Genomic DNA, 23,131 nt, shown 5'->3' on the forward strand with positions numbered 1-23,131 from the left:
CTAATTAATTATTTAAGAAAATAATCATGTTCAAGTTTTTCCCAGAAAGTTTGTTTCGACGTTCATACATAATTTGGCCAGCTTTCGAAAATACTCGTTCTGAACGAACGGATGTAGCTGGAACGCACCAATATTATTTATAAAGTTCGTAAATTTCTGGCAGTGATTTGAGCGCATCCAAACTCAATTGGATTCTCAGTTGTGCGAGCGAGATCTTTAAAGATTATCTTACAATCAAAGTCGTACTCGTGCTTGATATTGAACTGTTTTTCAAAGTACCAACTTTTTGATCAAAATGTTTTCTTCATCATCAATATTGTTAGTTACAGTTTCAATTGTCTGTTTTTCAACTGCCTCATTCTTATTTTGCAAAACAGACGATATTTCAGTAATAATTAATTTTTGCACTGTGTCTGCATTTCCCTGATCACCAAATGCAGCTTTTTTAAATCTGGGATTTAAAAACGTTACTTTTGAACAAAGTCAATTTGATTCTAAGATACAAAGTCGCCTTCTTACAAACCTCATCTTGTAAAGCCAGTTTTAAAGATTCTACACTGGTTGTTTTGGAAGTGCGGTTTTTTAGTGATTGCTGTAGACATTTTACAAGAGGAATAATTAACGACATGGCTGTATATTTCTCACCTGACAATTCAATAGTAATCTTTTCAAATGGTTTCAAGATGGAGACTAAGTCTGTCAATCCCATTCTATTGCTGTAATGAATTCTGGAACTAATGGTAACGATGTTATAGCAGCTGATAGTTGGTCTTTAATCGTTAAAATTCTTTCTGTCATAATTAAAGAAGAGTTCCATCTAGTAGACATATCTTATATATACCTGTATGGGCTTCCGGTATTTGCTAAAACAGCATTATGTATTAAGTCGTTAAAAAAAGTGACTAGTTACTGATAAAAATGCTTTATTGCTGTCAGAAGTCCATATATCAGTAGTTATGAACAACTTTTGCTAATATTACTTTAACTTTCTCACAAATTTGATTATATGTGCTAAGTAATATTTTCAAAGATAATAATTTTCTGCTTGGTGGTTTGTATAGTGGCTGTAACTTTTTAGAGTATTTCAAAAAAACAAGATTTTCTACAATTGATAAAGGTAGGTAATCAGTATTAATCATTTTAATGAATCTTTGTTTGATCTTCATCTTTCTCAATTTCCGATAACTCGGTTTTTTATCTGACAAATAGTTTAATTTGTCGAGATCGTTTCATGAATTTATGAGATGGTGTTATAGATGTGGATTGACTATGTTGATCTTGAACTTGAGACTGTATTAATGTGGATAACAGCTGGTAATCTTGGGTTGATGTTGACGGTTCATTATTATGCCGATCTCCTAATTGTTGGAATTCATCTAGCCTATTTAAACTATCTAATTCAAGATACCTGCAATCTTTTTCAAAAAACTCGCATACAACCCACCGTTTTTTTATTACAAGCCATTTATATAAAGTTTTGTATATTAAAGATTAGGTAAAATGTACTTACATGTTGTAATAATAATAATAATAATAATAATAATAATGATCTTTATTTCGCTAAAATACAAAAAAAAATACATAAAATTCTGTATTGCAAAAACGTCCGGAAAAAAATATATAATAAGTTTGAGTTTAAAACAATTTATGTAGGGAGGAAGAAAAAAAGAAAAATAATTGCAGAATCGAAAACCTTAACCTCTCATATAATTTAAAAACTCATTTTCACTGTAGAAAGCGCCTTCAATAAGTACTTTTTTTAAGTCTTTTTTAAAAATAGTTATAGGCTTTTGTAACCATTGCTTGGGAAGAGCATTTAACAAATGACGGTGACCGTATCTTGTCATAGTTGTTTTCATACGGCAATACGGTATGGCGACTTCTTAAATTTATCTGAGTGTCCTCTTTTCTGCATGTTAATGAAGGTAATTCTATTTTAGCCTTGCAAAGTTGTTGGTAGATGTACACGGATGGAAGTGTGAGTACATTATATGTTTTCAATAGGGGCTTACAGTGAGTTCTTGGATGCGCCTGTTCAATTATTCTTAGCGCCTTTTTCTGCAGAATGAAAACAGGCATTGTATGACCAGACGCTCCCCAAAGGCGTAGTCCGTAGCTCATCTTGCTGTGGAAAAAAGCAAAGTAAGCGGTTCTAGCAGCAGAGGCGTTTATTATTTGGCGAATTCTTAAAATAGCGTAAATGGCAGATGACAGTTGTTTCACCAATATGTCGCTATGATCTTTCTAAGTGAGTCTACTGTCCAAGTTGATACCTAATAGTCTGACGGTAGCCGTCTTTTGCTTAGTGTTACGATTAGTAGTCAAAGTGATTACTTCGGTTTTGTCATCATTTAAGGTCAAACCGTTATTACTGTCATTCAGCAGCCTCCTTCAGAGCACAAGCTGAGCCACTCTCTATCAAAGTTGTATCATCTGCATAGAGTATGGCTTCAGATGAAATATTTTGAGGTAGATCGTTGATATATAAACAGAAGAGAAGTGGCCCCGGCAGCGATCCCTGCGGTACTCCGTTTATCACAGGTAAACAGGAACTCATTTCACCGTTGAGGCTGACCGCCTGACTCCTATCTGTTAGGTATGAAGTAATCAGTTCCAGTGGTCTTGCACGTATACCATATTTTTCCAGCTTGGCAATTAGAAGAGTATGTTGAATGGAATCAAAAGCTTTTGTTAGATCACATAGGATCGCTGTTGTTTCATCTCCATTTTCCATAGCTTCCTAAACATTATTAAGGAGAGCCTCCACAGCATCAATTGTGCTTACACCTTTTCTGAATCCAAACTGTTTGTTGCTAAGTAGCTTATACTTTTCGAGATAAGATGTTAATCTGTCTAGTAGTGTCTTCTCAAATACTTTTCAAAATATTGGTAATATGGAGATCGGTCTATAATTTTAACTGTTCTCCTTTTTTATAGATTGGTGTTACCCTTGCAATCTTCATTACTCTTGGTACAACACCTTCTTCATAGCACGAATTTATTATATTAGCTAAAGGAGCAGATATTTGGTCGGCACTGTACTTTAGAATTTTAGTGTTTAGAAAGTGTCTGTCCATTGAACTTTTGCATTTCAAATGTGATATGGTTTCTTTAATTTCATTTGGAGTTACGGGTGTGAGGAACATGGAATGACTCTGAGATTTTATTTTAGCAGCAGCTGAAGCTCCAACGTTACATACATTGTTGCCGATGCTTGCGAAAAATTTGTTTAGCTCATCCTTCGATGGTTGATTATTCGTTGTCCTCTTATTCCTTTGAATTTCGCCGTTGATAATTCTCCACATCCCAGCTTCACGATTACCAGACTCTTGGATACTTTTAACATATTGATCCCTCTTACGCTCTTTCGCAACATTAATATAAAAATCTTTGTAACTCTTTAGAATTTCTTTTAAATCTTCACCGCCATGGGCGTTATAAGTTTCTTGTATGAGATTTAATGTTTCTTTCACCTGCAGAGTTTGAGCATCCATTACATATTGTTTTCGTTTACGTGGTCTTTGTTGAATTGGGAAAGCGATATTTACGAAGTGTAAATATAAATTTAGAAAAACATCGTGTTTGTTTTCAGTCCCTACTGTATTAAAAACAGTGTTTCAAGTTGTCGCTGTTCGAGGCGTTACAAGACTCTTGTGTATTCAGAGGTAGTTGACTTTAAACCCAAGCAAGCCATAGTATTAATGAGTTCCCGTGTAGCCCCATTGAATATTAAAGTGTCTATGTTGAAATCTCCTGTTATGACGATTTTGGTTTCCGTTTTAAATTTTTGCATTAGACCCAATGTTACCATTTCTACTTTTTCAAGAAATAATATATATTTAAATTAGCATTTGGAGATCTGTACGTAGTCATGATGATTATATCTAACTGCGTTAAATAGATTCCAGCTATCTCACATTCCACTTCAATTGAGTGTGAAGACAAGTTTTCAATTTCGATATACTTGTAGTCATTACGAACATATATACAGACTCCGCCAGCTTTATGTTGTGTTCTTATAAAGTAGCAGGCTTGTGTGTAGGAGTCTATGTCAAACATTTTTGCATTTGATGTATTTAACCAGTGTTCGTTAATGCAGAGAATGTCAATTTTATTTGTGTGTGCGATAACCTCTAAAGCTTCAACTTTATTTGAAAGCCCCTGTTTTTCTTGCGCGGGTGAAAAAACCGCGTGACGTAGGCGCCCTGTGGCCATAGGTGAGGGATCATAATTTTTTCAAAATTTCCCAAATCTGCAGTAATTTTGAAAGATGAATAGTATTCTGGATGTTTTGAATTCACGCTGTATATTATTTTATGCACACTATTTGTATCTAAAAGACTATTACAAACAAATTGTTTGAATAAATAGTTCGAATCATTCATTTTTCATTTTTTTTCATTTCTCCTGTAATTTCCTCCAGTGCGTTGTCCTTACGTTGTTAATCATAATAGCTACAGACACTAATACCGTATAACTCTTTATATTTTTGCACTAAACAAATCTTAATTTGTTTAAAAAAAAAGAAATATCAAATAACCTTATAATTAACGCTTATAGAGGAATAAAAGGAATAAATTAAAACAACCTTAATTTGATAAACACAATAAAACGTAGAGTTTTATTTTATTAGGTACTGTGTAACACACATCATACATAAAAGATTAATGAATCTACGATTTTTAATTATAATTATCTAAAAAATCTAAAATACATTCTTTTTGTTTTTCTTTATAACGAACATTTTCATCGCACAATTTAACTAAACTCTCACTTTTATCTTCAAAAATAAATTTCTGGAGTGCAAAGGGGTTTTCAAATAACTTCTTAACAGCGCTTGGAGATAACTTAGTCATATGAGAATGATTCAAATTCTGAACCATACCAAAAGGTTCGTAATATTTTACCGAATCCCAAAAATCCGTTTCAGAAACAATGTTTTCGTCAATTTCGTATTTTTCGAGTATTTTTTTCAACTCTGCGTAATAATATTCCAAAGAACTCTTTAAATGAGTTTTTCTAAACTCTCTAGTTGTGCATAAATACAAAAATGATATAACATCTTGTGCAGGAGGAGCGTAACGAATCATTTGATAATCGATTAATTTCGATTTAATTTCATCACCAGATTTAAACATTAAATTTGTGATCCAAGGATCTGCTTGGCAAATTACGTTGCGGTATTTTAATGATGGTTTGGCAAATTCGTTTACGTTTTTCCAAATATTAACAACGAAAGATTTAAATTCGTCCCGATTTTCGATTTCGATTTCAGGGAATAAATCGATTTGGGTTATTATTCCTTTGGTTGTTGAATCGACGCTACGAACGTTATAAATTGTGTGTCCGTAGAACGATTCTTTTAATTCATTTTTGTAATCGTCGATTAAACGATATTGTTTCCCGATTGCTTTGCTGCGTATTTCTTCGTAAATTAAGGAACTTGCGTGGAATTTTGCGAATGTGCTTAACGCTGAGTTGACGAATCCAGAAACTAAGGATTGTCTCGAATCAAAAATCGTGTAATTTTTGAGTGAGAGATCTTCTAAAAATAGAATGTTTGGTTTTTCGTATTTATAACTAGTTGGGACTACATCCTCCATTTCTTGGATGTTGCATTTTTTAAATTCCGGAATTATTTTGTGATAGAAAGAGTGTTCTTTAAAAAAAAGCCTTGTTGCGTCCGCGAATTCTCTCATCATAGCAACTCTCGGTTCTGATTTAAGAAAAAATCTTAATACCTGATCGGATTCTTTGATGGAAATCTTCAAGATTGAATGCTCCCCCATAAAACCACACTTAAAATCGCCCAATGGTTCTAAAGTACAATTCATTACCGTACATTTTTCCCCAATTATTTTTTGAGCTAAATCTTCACAAAATTTGGATGGAATGTTTAAAAAATCCATTTTTTAAAGTATTTCGATGGTTTCTTTGAGAAGTTCTTAAGGTAACTAATATTTGCTAAATGAAATCGATCCTTAAATACTAAACGAGCGACTCATATTTGTTGATAAGTTGAATTGTTAGTAAGAACGATAAAAAAGTATGTTAGAAGTTTAATCAAGTATTATTTCTTTTGTAATTTTTCTATTGTGTGGTTTTATAGAGTAACTAATATGGGTAATTGTAAATTTAATGAGTTTAAACATTTTTGAAAATTATTTTCACGCAAAATTTATTTATTTATTTAAAGCCGGATACAGGATGGACCTAATAAAACCGTACCACAGCAAGAACAACAAAAGAAAGCAGAATTAGTGAACAAAAACAATAATAATAATTATAATTATTAAAATAAAAGTAATTCTATAATCAACATGATATATAAAAATTTAACAAGATATCAAAGAAAGAAAAATAAATACAAGCATATTTAATTACATATCGCAAATTAAACAAGATATCACAAATTAACAAAACAAAATATAAGACTTAACGAAATATCGAAAAAATAACAACGTATAACCAGACATGCGCGATGCTATTGATGGTATGAGGCAAACAGTCTTTGTCTGAACGATAAAAATGAAAGATGTCAACATCAATTCTATCTGCAGTTACAGAATAACAGTTATTCTGTGGCATACCCATAATAATGCGCCAGTTTTGGCGGGATACCCGTTGGTGTCACTTTTGGTTATTCTGTGCTGCAGTTTTCGCCATTCGTAACATGGGGAGCTCTGAAAAGTGTTGGTTCGAGGAGTCGGAGTGAAGAACAAAAAGTCTAAACGCAGTAAATGAGCCTGAACATGCTTGTTAACACCACTGAGGAGTGAATGAGAATCACATATATTATGTAGAAGCTTAAAAAAGAAGAGGACATCACCACAGGCACGTTTTAAGTCATCCACACACATAAGACAAAGAACAAATTTTTTGCCACATCAAATATATCATTTATGGAGATGTTGAACATCAAAAGGCTAACATGACTGCTTTGAGGAACTCCCTATGAAATAATATAGGCTCCGAACAGTAATCATTAACCAAAACTATTTGTGACCTCTCTATTAGGTAGGAACCAAACCATTGAAGCAGTTGACCATGAAATCCAAATTTCTATAGCTTGGATAACAGAAGGTCAGGTCAACTCGGTCGAAGGCCCTGCTAAAATCTGTATGAATTAAACCAACCTGACAACATTGATCCATAGAATTTAGAATAAAATCATTATATTCCAAGAAGTTTCACTCGACTAAGCGGCCAGCAAAAAAATCATGCCAAAGAAAAGTCGAGTATGGACTAATACTGATCGACAAGATTTTTTCCATGCTTTTTGTTATTTATTACTTTACTACATAACCTCATTACAAAACACAAATTATTTTGTTTCTGTCATCCACAAGCATTAAATTTTCATTTAAAGCATACACCAGCTAATCGTTGTTAGTTTCTCAACATGCAAAGAAAGTGTATCAATCATCCTAACAGTTTTTACTATGTATGTGGTGAAGTAACTTTCAAAAGTCTGCGACGAATTTTCGAGATATCAGAAAATGCTTCATCAGGCTTATCAAGATAAGGATTCTAAAGAATCTTACAGGTTGAGCAAACGGAACGCGATATATGGCTTTCGGAAAATCCATGATATGGGCTGAGCTTGTAGATCACGTATCTGCAACTTTTGCCTGAATAATATAAATGAAATAAATATGACGTCAAAACATACTGTGAAATATGCATATGCAAACTCCCTCATAGTGCTGATTTAGCTATACCTGCAGTGCCAAATCAGACAACTGAATGATTTGACAGCAAATGATTGGCCATCGATTTACCTTCATGTAGTGCAATTGCAGATGAAATTTATGATGAGAATATAACCTATGTATCTGATAGTAAGGAACCTCATTTACAACTTAATATTTTCAAAAAAGCAGTCTGAACTATTAAAATCCAGATTGAATGAATGGAATTTGCTTCATCCCAGATACTAAGGTGTGACGTTTTCCTAGCCGTGGCGAAGAACTAAAAAAAATACTCTTCACAACAAGAAAATTTAATTTGTTGCAATGATATTACTTCAACTATGAACTTTATAGTTATTAAATTAGAACTACAAGATTTCTAGTAGGGTTAGTAGTAACTACAAATTTATACTCGTCAAAAAACAGCTTAAAAATTGTACTATTGCGTAATGGAAATCCAATATGGAACTTCCTACTGGAAAGTGCTAGAAATAATACAGCATAATACATTTTTATTTAAATTATGTGATGACTTAAAAATCATTGGTTTACTTCCAGGATTGCAACTGACTTTTACAAAGTCTTATTGCTTTTTATGTGAGTAGGACAGCAGCAATTCAAACAATTACCGCAAGAAAGACTTGCCAAAGTGTGAGTGATTCACTCCTCTTGAGAAAGACATCTTTTATGCCCCCCTCTTGTCAAGCCCACTAGAATACTTTTACAACCTTTACATATAAAACTAGGTTTGATAAAAAGTCTTACCAAAGCCACGGATCGCAACCGTTCAGAATTTATGTACTTGAAAGAAAAGTTTTCTAAATAATTATAATTTATTCGTGGTTTTCATACATTAAGTATTTTCACACGTCATAAAAAGATACAATATTTCTTTACAAAAAGTATACACAAGAACTAAAAAAAATATTGGACAAGAATACGTGCTGGTAGGTGAACGATCGATAATGGTCTACGTAACAGTCTGGCCAATAAAACTAAAATCAGCACTAAACAATTCGTCAGAGTTATAAAAGGTACTGACGGTCAAGAATACCAAAATCGTGAGTCTAAAAGATAGAGTTGGTAATGTTTGGCTGTTAGAAGATAAAAAATTTACTCTCCTAAGCGGGGGAGTTATCCGAAAAAAATGTGGAAATGATTAAATTGGAATTGATATTGATAAAAAAAAATCTAATAAGAAAAATTAAAAAAGAAATGTTCTTCATTGGCAGAAGAAGAAATTCTTAACCCTTAAGAAAAGGCTTAACCCAAGAAATGTTCAAAATTAGCACCACCAACATCCATACAAGTGTATATATTTTGTTCAAATTTTTGCCTAACATTTTCCAGCATTTTAGGAGTTATTTTCCTGCATTAATCAAACATGCGCTGGCGTAACTCTTCCAACGAATCGTACTCGGTAGCATAAAGTTTTGATTTTAATTGCCCCCATAAATAATAATGTAAAGCCATTCTACAGCACCTCTTTGACTTATCAATTGACCGCGAAAGTTTCTATCTAAGAACTTCCTAACAGCAACGGTGCAGTACCATCTTGCTGGAAAAATAAATGTTGTTCCGAGTATTTTTCATCGTTCTCAACAATTTCAATTAAGGTAAGGTACACTAAGTTTTCCAATATTTCAAGATATAGTTCTCCTGTCAAACTACCGTCTATAAAGATTGGTGCAATGATGCGATCTCTAAAAATACTCGCAAAAACATTGAATTTTTGTGTAGTTTTAGTGTGGGCTACATGAAAAACATGAGAGTTTTTATCTGGTCAGTATCGACAATTATGATGATTCACAGTACCATTTAGAAAGAAGAACTTTCGTCAGTAAATGAAATATTAAAAAGAAATTGCCTACTGTAAATTATTTTTTGAGAAATATTTTCGCAAAAACTTTATTTTATAAGGATGGAACTTGAAGTTTTTCAGAATTCTTTGAATAGTTGTTCTAGGAACACAGCCAATTTTGTTGTACTTACAGTTGGATCTGCACTAACTTGCCCTATTATTTCCAGGTTTGTGAGTTCATTGATCACAGGAAATTCACTTTCAGGGTTTCTTTTTTTATTATCAGGGTGCATGTTATTGCTATGGTGTATACAATGAAACAGTGTGTCATTGTGTACGTCGTTTCATTGTAGGCCATGTATAAAATAACGATATTCTTCTAACACAAGTAGCTTTCCTACTAACTGGGTATCTGATAAAATGAGGGGCGTGGAGTGATTTAGATCTTTTAGGTTCAGACATCCTGATTTATCACTAAAAAACCTGAGACGTGCAGTTTGGCGCGTGCTACTGCGTTCAATGGAGAAACCGTCGATACATTTTTCAAAATGTTATGGATCATCACCCATTTTTCGGCAATGGTTGTAGGGTATACAATTTGGACGACGCATCATCGTCATGGCTTTCAAAGGGCATCCAAATCTAGGCAAGATTACTAGTGATGAAAAGGGGACTTTGGTGACTACATGCGCGATTGTATGCGCTTCAGGGCAAGCTATACCTCCAGTTCTTGTTTTCCCGAGGAAGTATTACAAGGACTTTATGTTAACTGGTGCAGCTCCAGGATTCTTTGGACTTGCTAACCCGAGTGGATGGATGAATACGGAGCTGTTCTTCCAAGTCATACAGCACTTTATAAAACATACTTGTGCATCTTCAGAAAACCCTGCATTGTTAATAATGGATAATCACGAAACCAATCTGAGTGTTCACACTTTAAATGTAGCAAAAAAATCTGGAGTCTGTGTTCTTACTCTGCACCCACACACGACAGCTAAAATGCAATCGTTTGATGTGGGCTTAAACGGACCATTTAAAACTTATTATAATAGCTCTGTAGATTCCTTGTTGCGAAGAAATCCAGACAAACAGATAATTATTTACAACGTTGCCAAGTGTATGGGTCAAGCACATCTAAAAGCAATGACGCCTTCAAAAAATGTAGAATTTTTCCATACAACGCGGATGTTTTTGAAAAAATAGATTTAATGCCGTCACCGACAGAGAACAACCAGGACCATCTACAGAATTGCCACCTGTGATATGATTCTGCTTCTTCAAACCACCTCCGATATGAGTTAAACAATGGCAGTCTTTCATCAGAGGCAACATACGCTGAAGGCCCTATTCTACAAAAAGCTACACACACATAACATAAAAGCGAGAGGTGATCAAGACGAAGCTTGACACCCACAGTGTCAACATCATTAAACCAAGAGGATTGCAATAAGATGGGGAGTAAGGCATCAACACCGAGCAGAGCACCTCCACCGCGAAGGTTATTATTAGAGACATTTGGGTGATTACGACTGAATCCTTTAAAATAGGGGAAGGGAGAACTTCAGATAAGTAAATACCGGAATAAATTTAAATAAAATTCTACTGATTTTAAGGGAATACATATCTATTAGAAAAAAAGTATTATAAAAAAATGCCTTTTATTTTATAAATATGCACAATAATCTAAAAGATCTAAAATTGATTCATTTAATCTATTTCTATAAATTGCATTCTCAACATTTTTGACAATCATAGGAGTTCTATCTTCATTTAAAACAGTCCATCCCAACTTGGAGTCATTCATAACTTTTTTGAGATAATCTTTATCAGCTAAAACCAATTGGAGATAAGTCGCCGTTTGTAACAAAGCAAATAATTTTTGGTTTTCACAACTCGATACGAAATCATCAAAATTCCAAATTTCTTTAATATCTATGCCATGTATTTTAAGAAATTTTTCCATAATCGTGTAATAATTGCCGATTATTTCGTATAAGTTATTTTTGCGGAATTCTCTCGTTGTATTTAAATATAAAAATGACATCAAATCGTGTGAAGGTGGTGAGTATCGGCCTTGTTGAAAATCGACAAATACACAATCGATTGGTTTGTCGTTGTCATATTTAATGAGGAAGTTCGTTGCCCATAAATCTCCGTGGCATAAAACGTTTCGGATTGTTTTACTCGGTTTTGTTAATTTGCAAATATCGAAAAAAATGTTTTCGAGGACTTCTTTAAAGTTTTTGCCGGAATTTAATTTTTTTGGGCAATCAAAAATGTCGATTTCCGATAAAATTCCTTTTAAAGAAGCCTTCATTCCACTTGCGTTAACAAAATTTTCTTTATCGTTAAAAAAAGTTTCCTCAAAATCATCTTGGTATTCATCGATTAATCGATATTTTAATCCACGTTGTTCGGATTGTTTTTGTTCGTAAATAATCGTGCTGGCATGAAATTTGGCTAAAGATTGTAAAATTATTTTCACTTCGTCATAGTTTAAAGTTTGCATCTTATCTACTAATTTAAAATTTCTTTCGGACATATTTTCTGTTACTATAACATGATCGTTTCTTGAAAAATAATAATTTGGAACACAGTCTAAAAGATTCGTTGATTGCTTAATAAGATCCATTAATTCATAAACGAAAATCTCCTTTTTAAACGCCCCAGATTCAAGGCAAAATTGCCTTTGCGTTTCGGAAGAATACGGAAAAAATTTAACAAAAAATGTTACATCATACTCTTCCCTTCCATTTATAAAAATATTTACTGAAGTATTTAAAATCATGTGATCGCCCAACAATCCAATTTTTCCTTCAAATTCGCTTAAAAAGAAATTTAACACTTCAAAACTCGTGTGGCCAATTTTTTTCACCAACAATGTATACACATCCTCTTTAACCAACTCCAATAATTTTTCTTTTGGCATTTTTCTTTTTCTGGTTAAACAAATATTTAAAAAAATATGTTTCTTAATCGAAGAATAACTGTACTTACTTGGGTTTGTTGTAAAACTTTTTGTAAAAGATCACTGCTGCTATCGGGACTGTTAATACACATAACGAGGCAAGATAACGAACGTTTATAACTTTATAGAAATGAATAACAGACATTTATCGCTCTTTATTTCAGCCGTTAAATGAATTTTATTTTGGGATCTTAAAAAAAAGTTGTGAATCTATTCGTTTCTGATGCAAAACTAGGTTGAAATTAATCTTATCAGGTGTTTTGTTATCCTTTTTAAAACATTCTATGTATCTTTCTAATTATACTTTAAACGATGACGTAACAGAAATAAAATTTAAAAAAATAATGTTAAAAATCCTTAATATAATTCCATTTGATCTTTTAAGAACTAATTAGAATATAATGAAAATTGTAAATATTAAAAATTATGATTTTTAAAATTACTAATCAATTCTATCTTGAATTAATATCAATAAAGTATTACTTTTGTCGTTGTCATCAAGTTTTAATAAATTAAACGTTTCTCTACTTTATACAGTTTAGGCAATATCAAAGAACGTTTTAACCAAATGGTTTGAAGGTTATAAATTAATTTTGTTCATGATATTCGTCAAAGCATCGTTCACGTTCAACATCAAATTAATCAAATTTCTCTGATTTTACGACTCCAGCCATATGTATAAAAATATGTATTGGTAATTTATGAAGATCAATCTGAAGACAACCTACTAATCAGATGTACGGAGGCCATACTCAAAATCCTTATGAATGCTTCAACTCGACGATTTGATGATTTTTAATTAAAAAGAACAATAATCGTAATTTTCTACCCCGTAACATCTAGAGCAGTGACTAAATTATAATTTTGAGGACAGTTTTGAATCATTTGGAGTATTTTAAATAAAAAAGGTTGCATCATCAACGGTTTTTGAGATAAAAAGGATTTTGTGATAACAAACACTAAAAACTCTAAAAATTCACTATATCTTCAATCTGCGCCTTCTAACATTTAAAATTCTTCTTTATCATTTCCCCTAGATGAAATCATAGCGTTGGGGTGTTGTTGGGATCCTCTATTCATCTTTTAAAACTACGTCTGTTCCTTGCCATATCCTCCACTTCATCCTCCGTTTTTATCCTTGGCCTGCCTCTCGTTGGTTTTCCAACTATAGTAGAAACCACGAGAGCTGGCAGTGACTTGACGTTTAAAAATGGTATGAATCAAGATATGGACGTACGACTTAAATTATTTCACCACATACATTTAAATGTATGTTAGGTTAGTAATGGAGGTTATATGTCAAACATTGTCAAATTTAGGAGAGGTTAAGCAGAGAAAAATCGTTAATATTAATTTATAATAAAATTTACGTAATTATTTATTTATTTATCAAATACTTTAAAAGGTTATTTACAAGTCGCAAGGGATTAACCCTTTGTGTCCCGACGGTACTTTAAAGTACCGGTAATTTTAAACACTCATTTTAAACTGTAGTTATCTATTCGGCGCATTTAGAGCTGTCTGTACTTTCTACTATACAAGTGTATACAAGAAATAATCTGTATAAAAAACGTCGCAATCCGCACTGTAGGATTTTTAGGTACACTTTAAACTTATTCATCCAGATGTGAGGTTAGAAGTTTAGTGAAAAGTAAGTGATTATTAATTAGCATCTTTTTAACATTTTTAGGTTATTCGAAAATGTAAGTTTTGTTTAAAAATTTTTTTTCTCTATATTTTTCTAATCCAACCCAACAATTATTATACATCATTTTCAAGAGAAAGCTTTGAGCTTTAATTTAAAATAAGTGTCATTCCTTAATTTCAATAAATACGGCTTCGAGGAATTTTTAAATTAGCATCTTTTTTGACACTCTTAGGTTATACGAAAATGTAAGTTTTATTTCAACTTTTTTTTTCTCTATATTTTTCCAATCCAACCCAACAATTATTATACATCATTTTCAAGAGAAAGCTTTGAGCTTTAATTTAAAATAAGTTTCATTCCTTAATTTCAATAAATACGACTTACAGGAATTTTTAAATTAGCATCTTTTTAACATTTTTAGGTTATTCGAAAATGTAAGTTTTGTTTCAAAATTTTTTTTCTCTATATATTTCCAATCCAACCCAACAATTATTATACATCATTTTAAAGAGAAAACTTTAAGCTTTAATTTAAAATAAGTTTTATTCCTTAATTTCAATAAAAATGGCTTCCAGGAATTTTTAAATTAGCATCTTTTTTGGCACTTTTAGGTTATACGAAAATGTTAGTTTTGTTTCAACATGTTTTTTTTTTACATTTTTCCAATCCAACCCAACAATTATATACATCACTTTAAAGAGAAAGCTTTGAGCTTTAATATAGAATAAGTCTCATTCCTTAATTTCAATAAAAATGGCTTCCAGGAATTTTTAAATTAGCATCTTTTTTGGCACTCTAAGGTGCCAACGAAAATGTAAGTTTTGTTTCAACATGTTTTTTGTCAATATTTTTCCAATCCAACCTAACAATTATTATACATCATTTTAAAAAGAAAGCTTTGAGCTTTAATTTAGAATAAGTCTCATCCTTTAATTTCAATAAATACGGCTTCCAGGAATTTTTAAATTAGCATCTTTTTTGACACTTTTAGGTTATACGAAAATGTTAGTTTTAACTCAATACTCTTTTTCTCAATATTTTTTTAATTCAACCCATCGATTGTTATACATCGATTTAAACAGAAAGTTTCAAGCTTTAATTTAAAATAAGTTTTATTTCTTAATTTCAATAAACACGGTTTCCAGGAATTTTTGAATTAGCATCTTTTTTGACACTTAGACTATGCGAAAATAGGGGGATTGCATATTTTGCTAAAATTTTATTCCAAAGGCCTTTACTGAGTGTATTTTGATAGCGTTTTAATTCTGTCTGATTCTGTCACAAAGTTTCAAAATGTTTGACTTCTTGAGCCACAAAGGGTTAAGTAAGTTTTAATTAAACAGTGGTTCATAATTTATTCATTAATTGTTAATTTATTTCATTTTCGGCTTGTAAAAACACCAACAGATTCACAAGACGTTTCGATTTGAGGTTATAATTATAGAGTTACATCCTTTAGAAGAACAGACGTACTTTTTTGACGTGGCTATTTGAATAGTACAGCAGACATATTAAACTAATGCTATCTCTTTCTAACACACATTACTCTCTAGCGGTTTGTGAACTACGTATGGCATTTGTAAGAGCGGAAAACGATGATTTACTGCCAGCTCTCGTGGCGTCTACTATATTCCCATTTCCATTGCTCTTCTACGAATTCTCTCTTCTGTCATTTTGACTAGGTATCCATACCAGCTCAGCTGTTTGTTTTCTATTTCAGTTAGTATTTGTTCAAAATCGTCTCTTATTTTTTTTTCTCATTTTTGTTTTCCCCACAATCTTCCATAAAAATTCCATTTCAGCTGTTATTTTTCGTTTGTGTTTATCTCTCATCGGCCATGTTGCGGCTCCATATGTGAGGGTCGGTGTATACGTATATACAGTATGTCCCCGGATCGAGTTACAAAGAGCAAAAAAATTTTTGTTACTGATTTTTCAAACTTATCTCAGCATAAATAATGCGTCGGATATGTTCAAACTACTAAATCGCATGAATTTTATACTCTAACTATAAAAGTTAACTAATTATTCCAATTTTTATGTAAAAATTGGACTCTTTTCTAAATTGAAAATTGAAATTGAAGTTCAATTTATGATATGTAACCATAGAAACCATAAAACTTACAACTTATGTTGGTGAGATTAAGTCTTTTCATGCGATGTTAACCGTGAAAGAGAGAATTTATTTAGTACTGTGCTATGGTACTAGTGAATCATGTTTTCATGTAGTTATACAAAAATTTCAGCAAAAATATCCGGACACAAGAATATCTCATGTGGGGCTCGCAAACTTATGAAAAAAAATTTTGAAACGTGTTCTGTATTATCCATAAAGAGGCAGATAAAGAGATTAAATGAGGAAGACGCTGCTTTTCAGATAACTTTTCAACAAATGACATTGTTTCTTCCCAGCATTGTTATTGGAGTAATGTAAATCCAATTACCCTTAAATTTTATACGGTCAATGTACAGGGTCCGGCAGTGATAAGGAAAGATTTAAAGTTGGGTTTGCAGCGCGCCGCGAAGTAATGGGGAAGAAAGTAGCCAACTTGCCAAGACCTGCATAATTTGCCATTTAGTTTACAATGGAGCGTTGGGCGGGTGAGCAGCGCGGTTACGCAGTTAAAGCCTATGTTCAAAACGGTGAGATTTCGGCAAATGGGCAAATCATCGGTCCATATTTTTTTGAAAATGAGGCTGAAAATGCCGTTACCATTAATTCTGTACGATACGTTGCAATGATTCAGAATTATCTCACACCACAACTTGAAGGCCTTCCAGGGAATGAAGACACACTTTTTCAACAAGATGGGGTAACAAGTAATTGCTTTGAAACGGCGATATCAGTTGGCCCCCTCGGTTTCACGACCTAATCCCCTGCGACTTCTTTCTTGCAGAGCTTCTTTATGCAAAATTTTCAGACACGACTCCAAGAATACATAAATTGTAACAGAGGACATTTGCATGTAGTATTCAAAAAATAATTTTTTTGACTTTGTTAACCAAATGGATGATTTGCTATTTGGTTTACAAAGTCAGGTTTGGCAAGTCAGCTACTTTCTTTCCCATCACTTCGCGGCGCGCTGCAAATCCTACCTTAAATCTTTCTTTTTCACTGTCGGACCCTGTACTTTCAGCAAGACAGTTGCCCAGCTTACCATTCACACATTGTGCCAAATGGCTAAATTTACAATTTCGTCAAAAATGGATTGGACGAAATGGTTCTATTTGATGGCCAACACGTAGTCCTGATCTTACAATTATGGATTTTTAATTTTTTAGACGATTGAAACAAATATGTTTGTTGTATGAAAATTTCTCACAGTGTTAATAAAAGTGTCTTCTTTCCAATGAACCAACCGGTTTTGAAAAATAGCTTTTAAATTTTTGAAATGATTGACAATTTTTTTGAATTTTGCAATTTTCGCCGATTAAGTTTTAAAAATTCCTATAAAATCCATTTCTTGGAATATGAGTATGAAAATTTCTCAAAGTGTTAATAAAAATGTCTTCTTTGCAATGAACCAACCCGTTTTGAAAAATAGCTTTTAGTTTTTAAGAAAACAATATTTGAAGTTTTGAGAAAATTTTCGATGTTACAATTTTCATCGATAACTTTCAAAATTCGCTATAAAATTCATTTCTTGAAAGATCATTGTGGAAATATCACTAATTATTAATTAAAGTATGTTCTTTTTAATGCAACAAGCCGTTTTGAAAAATCGCTTATAATTTTTGAGAAATAAATTTTTGAAATGATCGACAATTTTTTCGAATTTTGCAATTTTCGCCATTTGAGGTTTAAAAATTCGTATAAGATCCATTTCTTGGAATATGAATATGGAAATTTCCCAAAATGTTAATAAAAGTGTCCTCTTTCCAATGAACCCACCCGTTTAAAAAAAAAACTTTTAGTTTTTGAGAAAACAATAATTGAAATTTTGAAAATTTTCGATGTTGCAATTTTCATCGATAACTTTCAAAATTTGCTATAAAATTAATTTCTTGAAGGATCCTTGTGGAAATATCACCTATTATTAATTAAACTATCCTCTTTTTAATGCAACAAGCCGTTTTGAAAAATCACTTTCAGTTCTTGAGAAATAAATTTTTGAAATGATCGACAATTTTTTCGAATTTTGCAATTTTCGCCGATTAAGTTTTAAAAATTCGTATAAAATCCAGTTCTTGGAATAGGAGTATGAAAATTTCTCAAAGTGTTAATAAAAATGTCTTCTTTGCAATGAACCAACCCGTTTTGAAAAATAGCTTTTAGTTTTTAAGAAAACAATATTTGAAGTTTTGATAAAATTTTCAATGTTGTAATTTTCATCGATAACTTGCAAAATTCGCTGTAAAATTCATTTCTTGAAGGATCCTTATGAAAATATCACAAATTATTAATTAAAGTATCCTCTTTTTAATGCAAAAAGCTGTTTTGAAAAATCACTTTCAGTTCTTGAGAAATAAATTTTTGAAATGTTCGACAATTTATTCGACTTTTGCAATTTACGCCGATTAAGTTTTAAAAATTCGCATAAAATCCAGTTCTTGGAATATGAGTATGAAAATTTTCCAAAATGTTAATAAAAGTGTCCTCTTTCCAATGAACCCACCCATTTAAAAAAAAAAACTTTTAGTTTTTGAGAAAACAATATTGAAATTTTGAAAATTTTCGATGCTGCAATTTTCATCGATAACTTTCAAAATTCGCTATAAAATTTATTTCTTGAAGGATCCTTGTGGAAATATCGCCAATTATTAATTAAAGTATCCTCTTTTTAGAGTTGCTTCATTAGTTAAATCAGCATCAAAAAAGTTCTTTTTGTATCTTGGATCCAAATAAGTTGACATATCTTATCAGCTTTCTTATTAATTTAATTTTTATTCAAATATCGCAATAATGTGGCAATATGGGGCAAAATCACTATCCGTTCCATCACTAATTAGCAAGTGATCCAAATATATTTAAAAGCTGTATACCGTACTTTTCTTGATTTACTACGTGGGCCAAAGAGTATCGAAATCTTCTTGATCCAAATCTTAAGATATGCCATATTTTCAAATCTTATCGTTAATTTCTTACTTGTTAAAACTCATTGTGTAAATCGTACAAATGTTGCTTCACAATGATAACAATTTTACGGTTATTAATAACATGTTTACGTTTTTATTTTATTTATTTATTTGTTATTCATGATTAGATTAAAATTATTAAAATATTTATGTTTAACCAGAATCTGATGGAATCAACTTCAAGGATTTTTCGGAATTATTCATGGAATATTTAATAAATTTACAATATATTTACTTCAAATTACTTTAATATAACATCAACTAAATCTAAAAAGAACTCATAAAGTTTTTCTTTATAAACCGGATCCTGTTTAAACATTTTTTCCATAACAACACTTCGAGTTTTCAACATTATCTCACCAACAGAATCCGAATTAGATAATATATCCGATAACAATTTACGGTCAATCATGGTTAAATGGCCGTATGTGCTGGCTTGACAGATAGCAAATTTTTTATAATATTCAATGCTTTCATTAAAATCTTCTTTTGAAAAAATTGTTTCAACATCCAACCCATATTCTTTTAACACATCCCGTAATCGATCATAATAAAACGTAAAACAATAGTTTAAGTAATCTTTCCGGAATTTTCGATTGGTGGAAAAATATAAAAATGTTATCACATCTGTTGTTGGTGGATTGTATCGATACATTTGGAAATCGACCATTTTAAAACCAACTGGGATATCGCCGTCGTGTTTAAACATGATATTAGAGGTCCATAAATCTCCATGACACACAACGTTTCGGTATTTAACGGATGGTTTGACGTAAATTGGAAATTTATCGCTGATTTTGTAAATGTTTTTCTTAAAATTTTCGTCGTCGAAATCATCTCCTAAAATATTTTTGCATAAATCAACGTGAGTTTCAACCCCAGTTTTCATAGATTTGATGAAATCTTTTGTAATATCCTTTTCGGTGTAAATCGCTTCATTGAGAAAATCAGAAAATTCATTTGAAAGTCGATAAGTTTTTCCGGTCTTTTTCGATAAAGATTCTTCTAAAATATAGCTTGAAGCGTGGAATTTTGCAAGATTTTTTAAGGCGATCTCAACTTGTCGAAGACTTAAACTTTTTCGAGCATCTAAAACTTCGTAATTTTGCAACGATAAATCTTCAAGGATAAATTTATTCAAACTTTGAATAAAATAACATTTTGGGACGCAATCTTGAATAATTTTAACTCCGTTATCGAGACACGATTTGAGTAATTTTGAATAAAACCCTTCTTCTTTTGTGGCGGCTCCGTTATCGAGTACAAATCTTCTTTGTGATTCGGCCAAAGCAAGCGTTTTAACGAAAAATTGTTTTTCTTTTAGACCTTTTTCATCGGAATATTTAATTTTTAATTTAAAATATTCCCCCAAAAAACCAAGTTTGGTATCCAAAGGAGTTAATTGGTAATTTTCAACTTTTGATTGATCACCACTATAATTTTTAATGACTTTTTCACATTCTTGATATGAAACAATCGCTTCAATTTTATTTTCCATTGTGGTTTCTGTAGTAAAACCCTAAACTGGACTAATTCTTACAACAGATTTTGTCCGCTTTTATAAACACATTTTTAACGATGTTTGAGTAGTTAAATATATTTAACAATGGAATTGAATAGAATTCGCGTGGCATATTCATAGGAGTTATGTTATCAACAGAACAAAACGTTTAAACACAATAACATAATAAATAAAACTAACCAGACAAAATCTGAAATGGAAATTTTCATCTTCCTGATTCATTTTTGTTTCCAGGTAGATTTAAACATGAGAATTGGAATACATTCCGGATCTGTTTTATGCGGAGTTCTTGGATTAAGAAAATGGCAATTTGATATTTGGTCTTATGATGTTCGAGTAGCTAACCACATGGAATCTGGGGGAATCCCGGGGTAGATACCTCCCAAATTTTTTTAAATGATTAAAAAAACTATTTTTTAATTCAATTTAGGCGAGTTCATATTTCTGAAGCAACTCTTAAATGTTTAAACGGTGCTTATGAAGTTGAAGAGGGTAACGGGCAAGAAAGAGATTCTTATTTAAAAGAAGAAGGGATTAAAACGTATTTAATTAAGCAAATAGAACCGATGAGAACACGAAAAAGATTAGCTTCAAGACCAAGGTTTTTCTTTCATTCTTTCTTAATCTAAATAAAATTCACCCATAACTTTATTTTTAGTATATTTTCAAATAAACTTTGGCCAGAAGATGATTCACCGAGTTCAAACAGTTCCCCAAAATCCCCATCACCAACTTTTCAACAACCATCACCTTCTAGAGAAAGAAGCGACAGCGGAATTCAACACAGTACTGTTGACGAAGAAAATACAACCGATTGGACACCGGAAATACCATTTGAAAATGTAAAAAAAAATTATTTTTTGCGTAACATTTTTAATTAATCTTGTTTTTAGCTCCAAGCTCCAGCGCCTAGAGATATAGAAGAAGATATTGACTCGTTGAATTTTTCAATGACAAAACAAAAATATGAATCAAACGATGCTAGAAAACAAAACTTTCCGAAACCGACGATGGAACAAGAAGTAGACGAAATAATGGACCATAGCATTGAAATTGAAAGTAACAAACGCATGAGGAAAGTTAACGTGAATTTGTGGACGCTTAGATTTAAAGATGACGAAGCTGAAACACTTTTTAGTCAATTAAGGGAGGATATGTTTAAATCAAATATGCTGTGTTGTTTTATTATTTGGTTGTTCATAGTTGGAACGCACATTGCAATTATACCTTTGTAAGTTACCTTTTTATTTGTATGTATAGAATGATTCAGTACAATCCAATAAGCCATTTAAAATCAATCAAAATTATTATTAATTTAATGCCATCTTGCATGCTTTTCAGAGATAATCCCATTTATCTGAATCACAAAATATGCAACAATAAATTTGGGCCATCAAGTTCCATCATATCCAGTTTATATTATTGCATTAAGTTCCAGTGTTGTTTTAATCATTAAGTGTTTTGATTTTAATCCAATATAGTGAACATACTCATAATTCCAGTTCATTAATTGGATTGGTGTGCTAATTTTATTTAAAACTCCGGAACTTCATGGATGTAATTTGCATGGCTAATGCAATTTGAGTCATAAAATGATAAACCTCTCTAAGTTGCAAAAACTTTTGTACGAGGAGTATATGTCAAGAACAGAAATATATAAATTACTCGGGAAATTAAAAGAGAATAACGAAAATGAAGAATTGAAAAACAAAAAGATAAGCAGGAATTACGTCATCTGTCACAATCTTCCTATACTGCTCAAAAGGCAAATTACTGACAATATGATGAAACTTTAGTAAATAGTGTAAACCTGAAATGTCGATGGCAGAACTTATACCATTCAACCTCGCTAATTCGAATTCACTGAGACCAGATAAATTAAGAATAGTTCATTTATATCTAATTGTGCTTCCTTTGTAGATCAAAGTGTTCATTATTTTATTTCCTGGTGTTCAATAATAATATGCCCAACATGATTGTAGTCTACCTCTTTGAGCAGTATTTTTACTCTAATTTCTCCGTCGTTGCAGTATTTTTAAAGCGTTTTCTTATTCCTCCGTCACGACCAGATCTTGTTGTAGTGAAACAATCGGTGACAATCTATTGGTCAGCTTTTAGAGCACGTTTCTAATTATCGTGTATCGACACGACAAAATGTCAGGTTTTTATATGGAGGACATTGATATAATTCCGGTTTGTTATTGGAAATATACTTGGCCAAAAATCGTATCAGATTTCATTCGCATATAAGGTTGCTCTTTGTCATATTAGAAATAATTAAATTCTGAAGATTTCCTATTAGTTCATGAAGGAGTGATTCTCTTGAACAAAGTATCCAAACGTTATAAAAATAAGCAATAAAAAATATTGGCTTGGCCAGAAATTTGTTACCTACTAATTTCAGATTTTAACAAGTTGAAAGAAA

At 31.8% G+C, this 23,131-nt stretch overlaps 3 protein-coding genes across 3 annotated transcripts in view; 1 reads left to right on the forward strand and 2 right to left on the reverse strand.

Moving 5' to 3' along the window:
• LOC111419609 (adenylyl cyclase 78C) overlaps nucleotides 1–23,131 on the forward strand; it is a 136,220-nt gene that overhangs the window by 94,273 nt on the left and 18,816 nt on the right. The window contains exons 9-12 of the mRNA XM_071196341.1: nucleotides 20,941–21,077; nucleotides 21,137–21,307; nucleotides 21,365–21,548; nucleotides 21,600–21,937. Of these exons, the coding sequence (XP_071052442.1) occupies nucleotides 20,941–21,077; nucleotides 21,137–21,307; nucleotides 21,365–21,548; nucleotides 21,600–21,937 (830 nt within the window). The remainder of the gene's footprint in view (nucleotides 1–20,940; nucleotides 21,078–21,136; nucleotides 21,308–21,364; nucleotides 21,549–21,599; nucleotides 21,938–23,131) is intronic.
• Nucleotides 4,610–5,953, reverse strand: LOC111421317 (uncharacterized). The gene has a single exon (XM_071196342.1). It carries the CDS (start codon nucleotides 5,907–5,909, stop codon nucleotides 4,683–4,685), a length of 1,227 nt encoding a protein of 408 aa, XP_071052443.1. The 5' UTR covers nucleotides 5,910–5,953; the 3' UTR covers nucleotides 4,610–4,682.
• Nucleotides 11,134–20,708, reverse strand: LOC111421318 (uncharacterized). The gene is made up of 3 exons (XM_071196433.1): nucleotides 19,428–20,708; nucleotides 12,490–12,604; nucleotides 11,134–12,431 (listed from the first exon to the last, which is right to left on the reverse strand). Exons 1-3 carry the CDS (start codon nucleotides 20,680–20,682, stop codon nucleotides 11,156–11,158), a joined length of 2,646 nt encoding a protein of 881 aa, XP_071052534.1. The 5' UTR covers nucleotides 20,683–20,708; the 3' UTR covers nucleotides 11,134–11,155.

Source organism: Onthophagus taurus, chromosome 6, assembly GCF_036711975.1.
Source record: "Onthophagus taurus isolate NC chromosome 6, IU_Otau_3.0, whole genome shotgun sequence".
Taxonomy (NCBI): domain Eukaryota; kingdom Metazoa; phylum Arthropoda; class Insecta; order Coleoptera; family Scarabaeidae; genus Onthophagus; species Onthophagus taurus.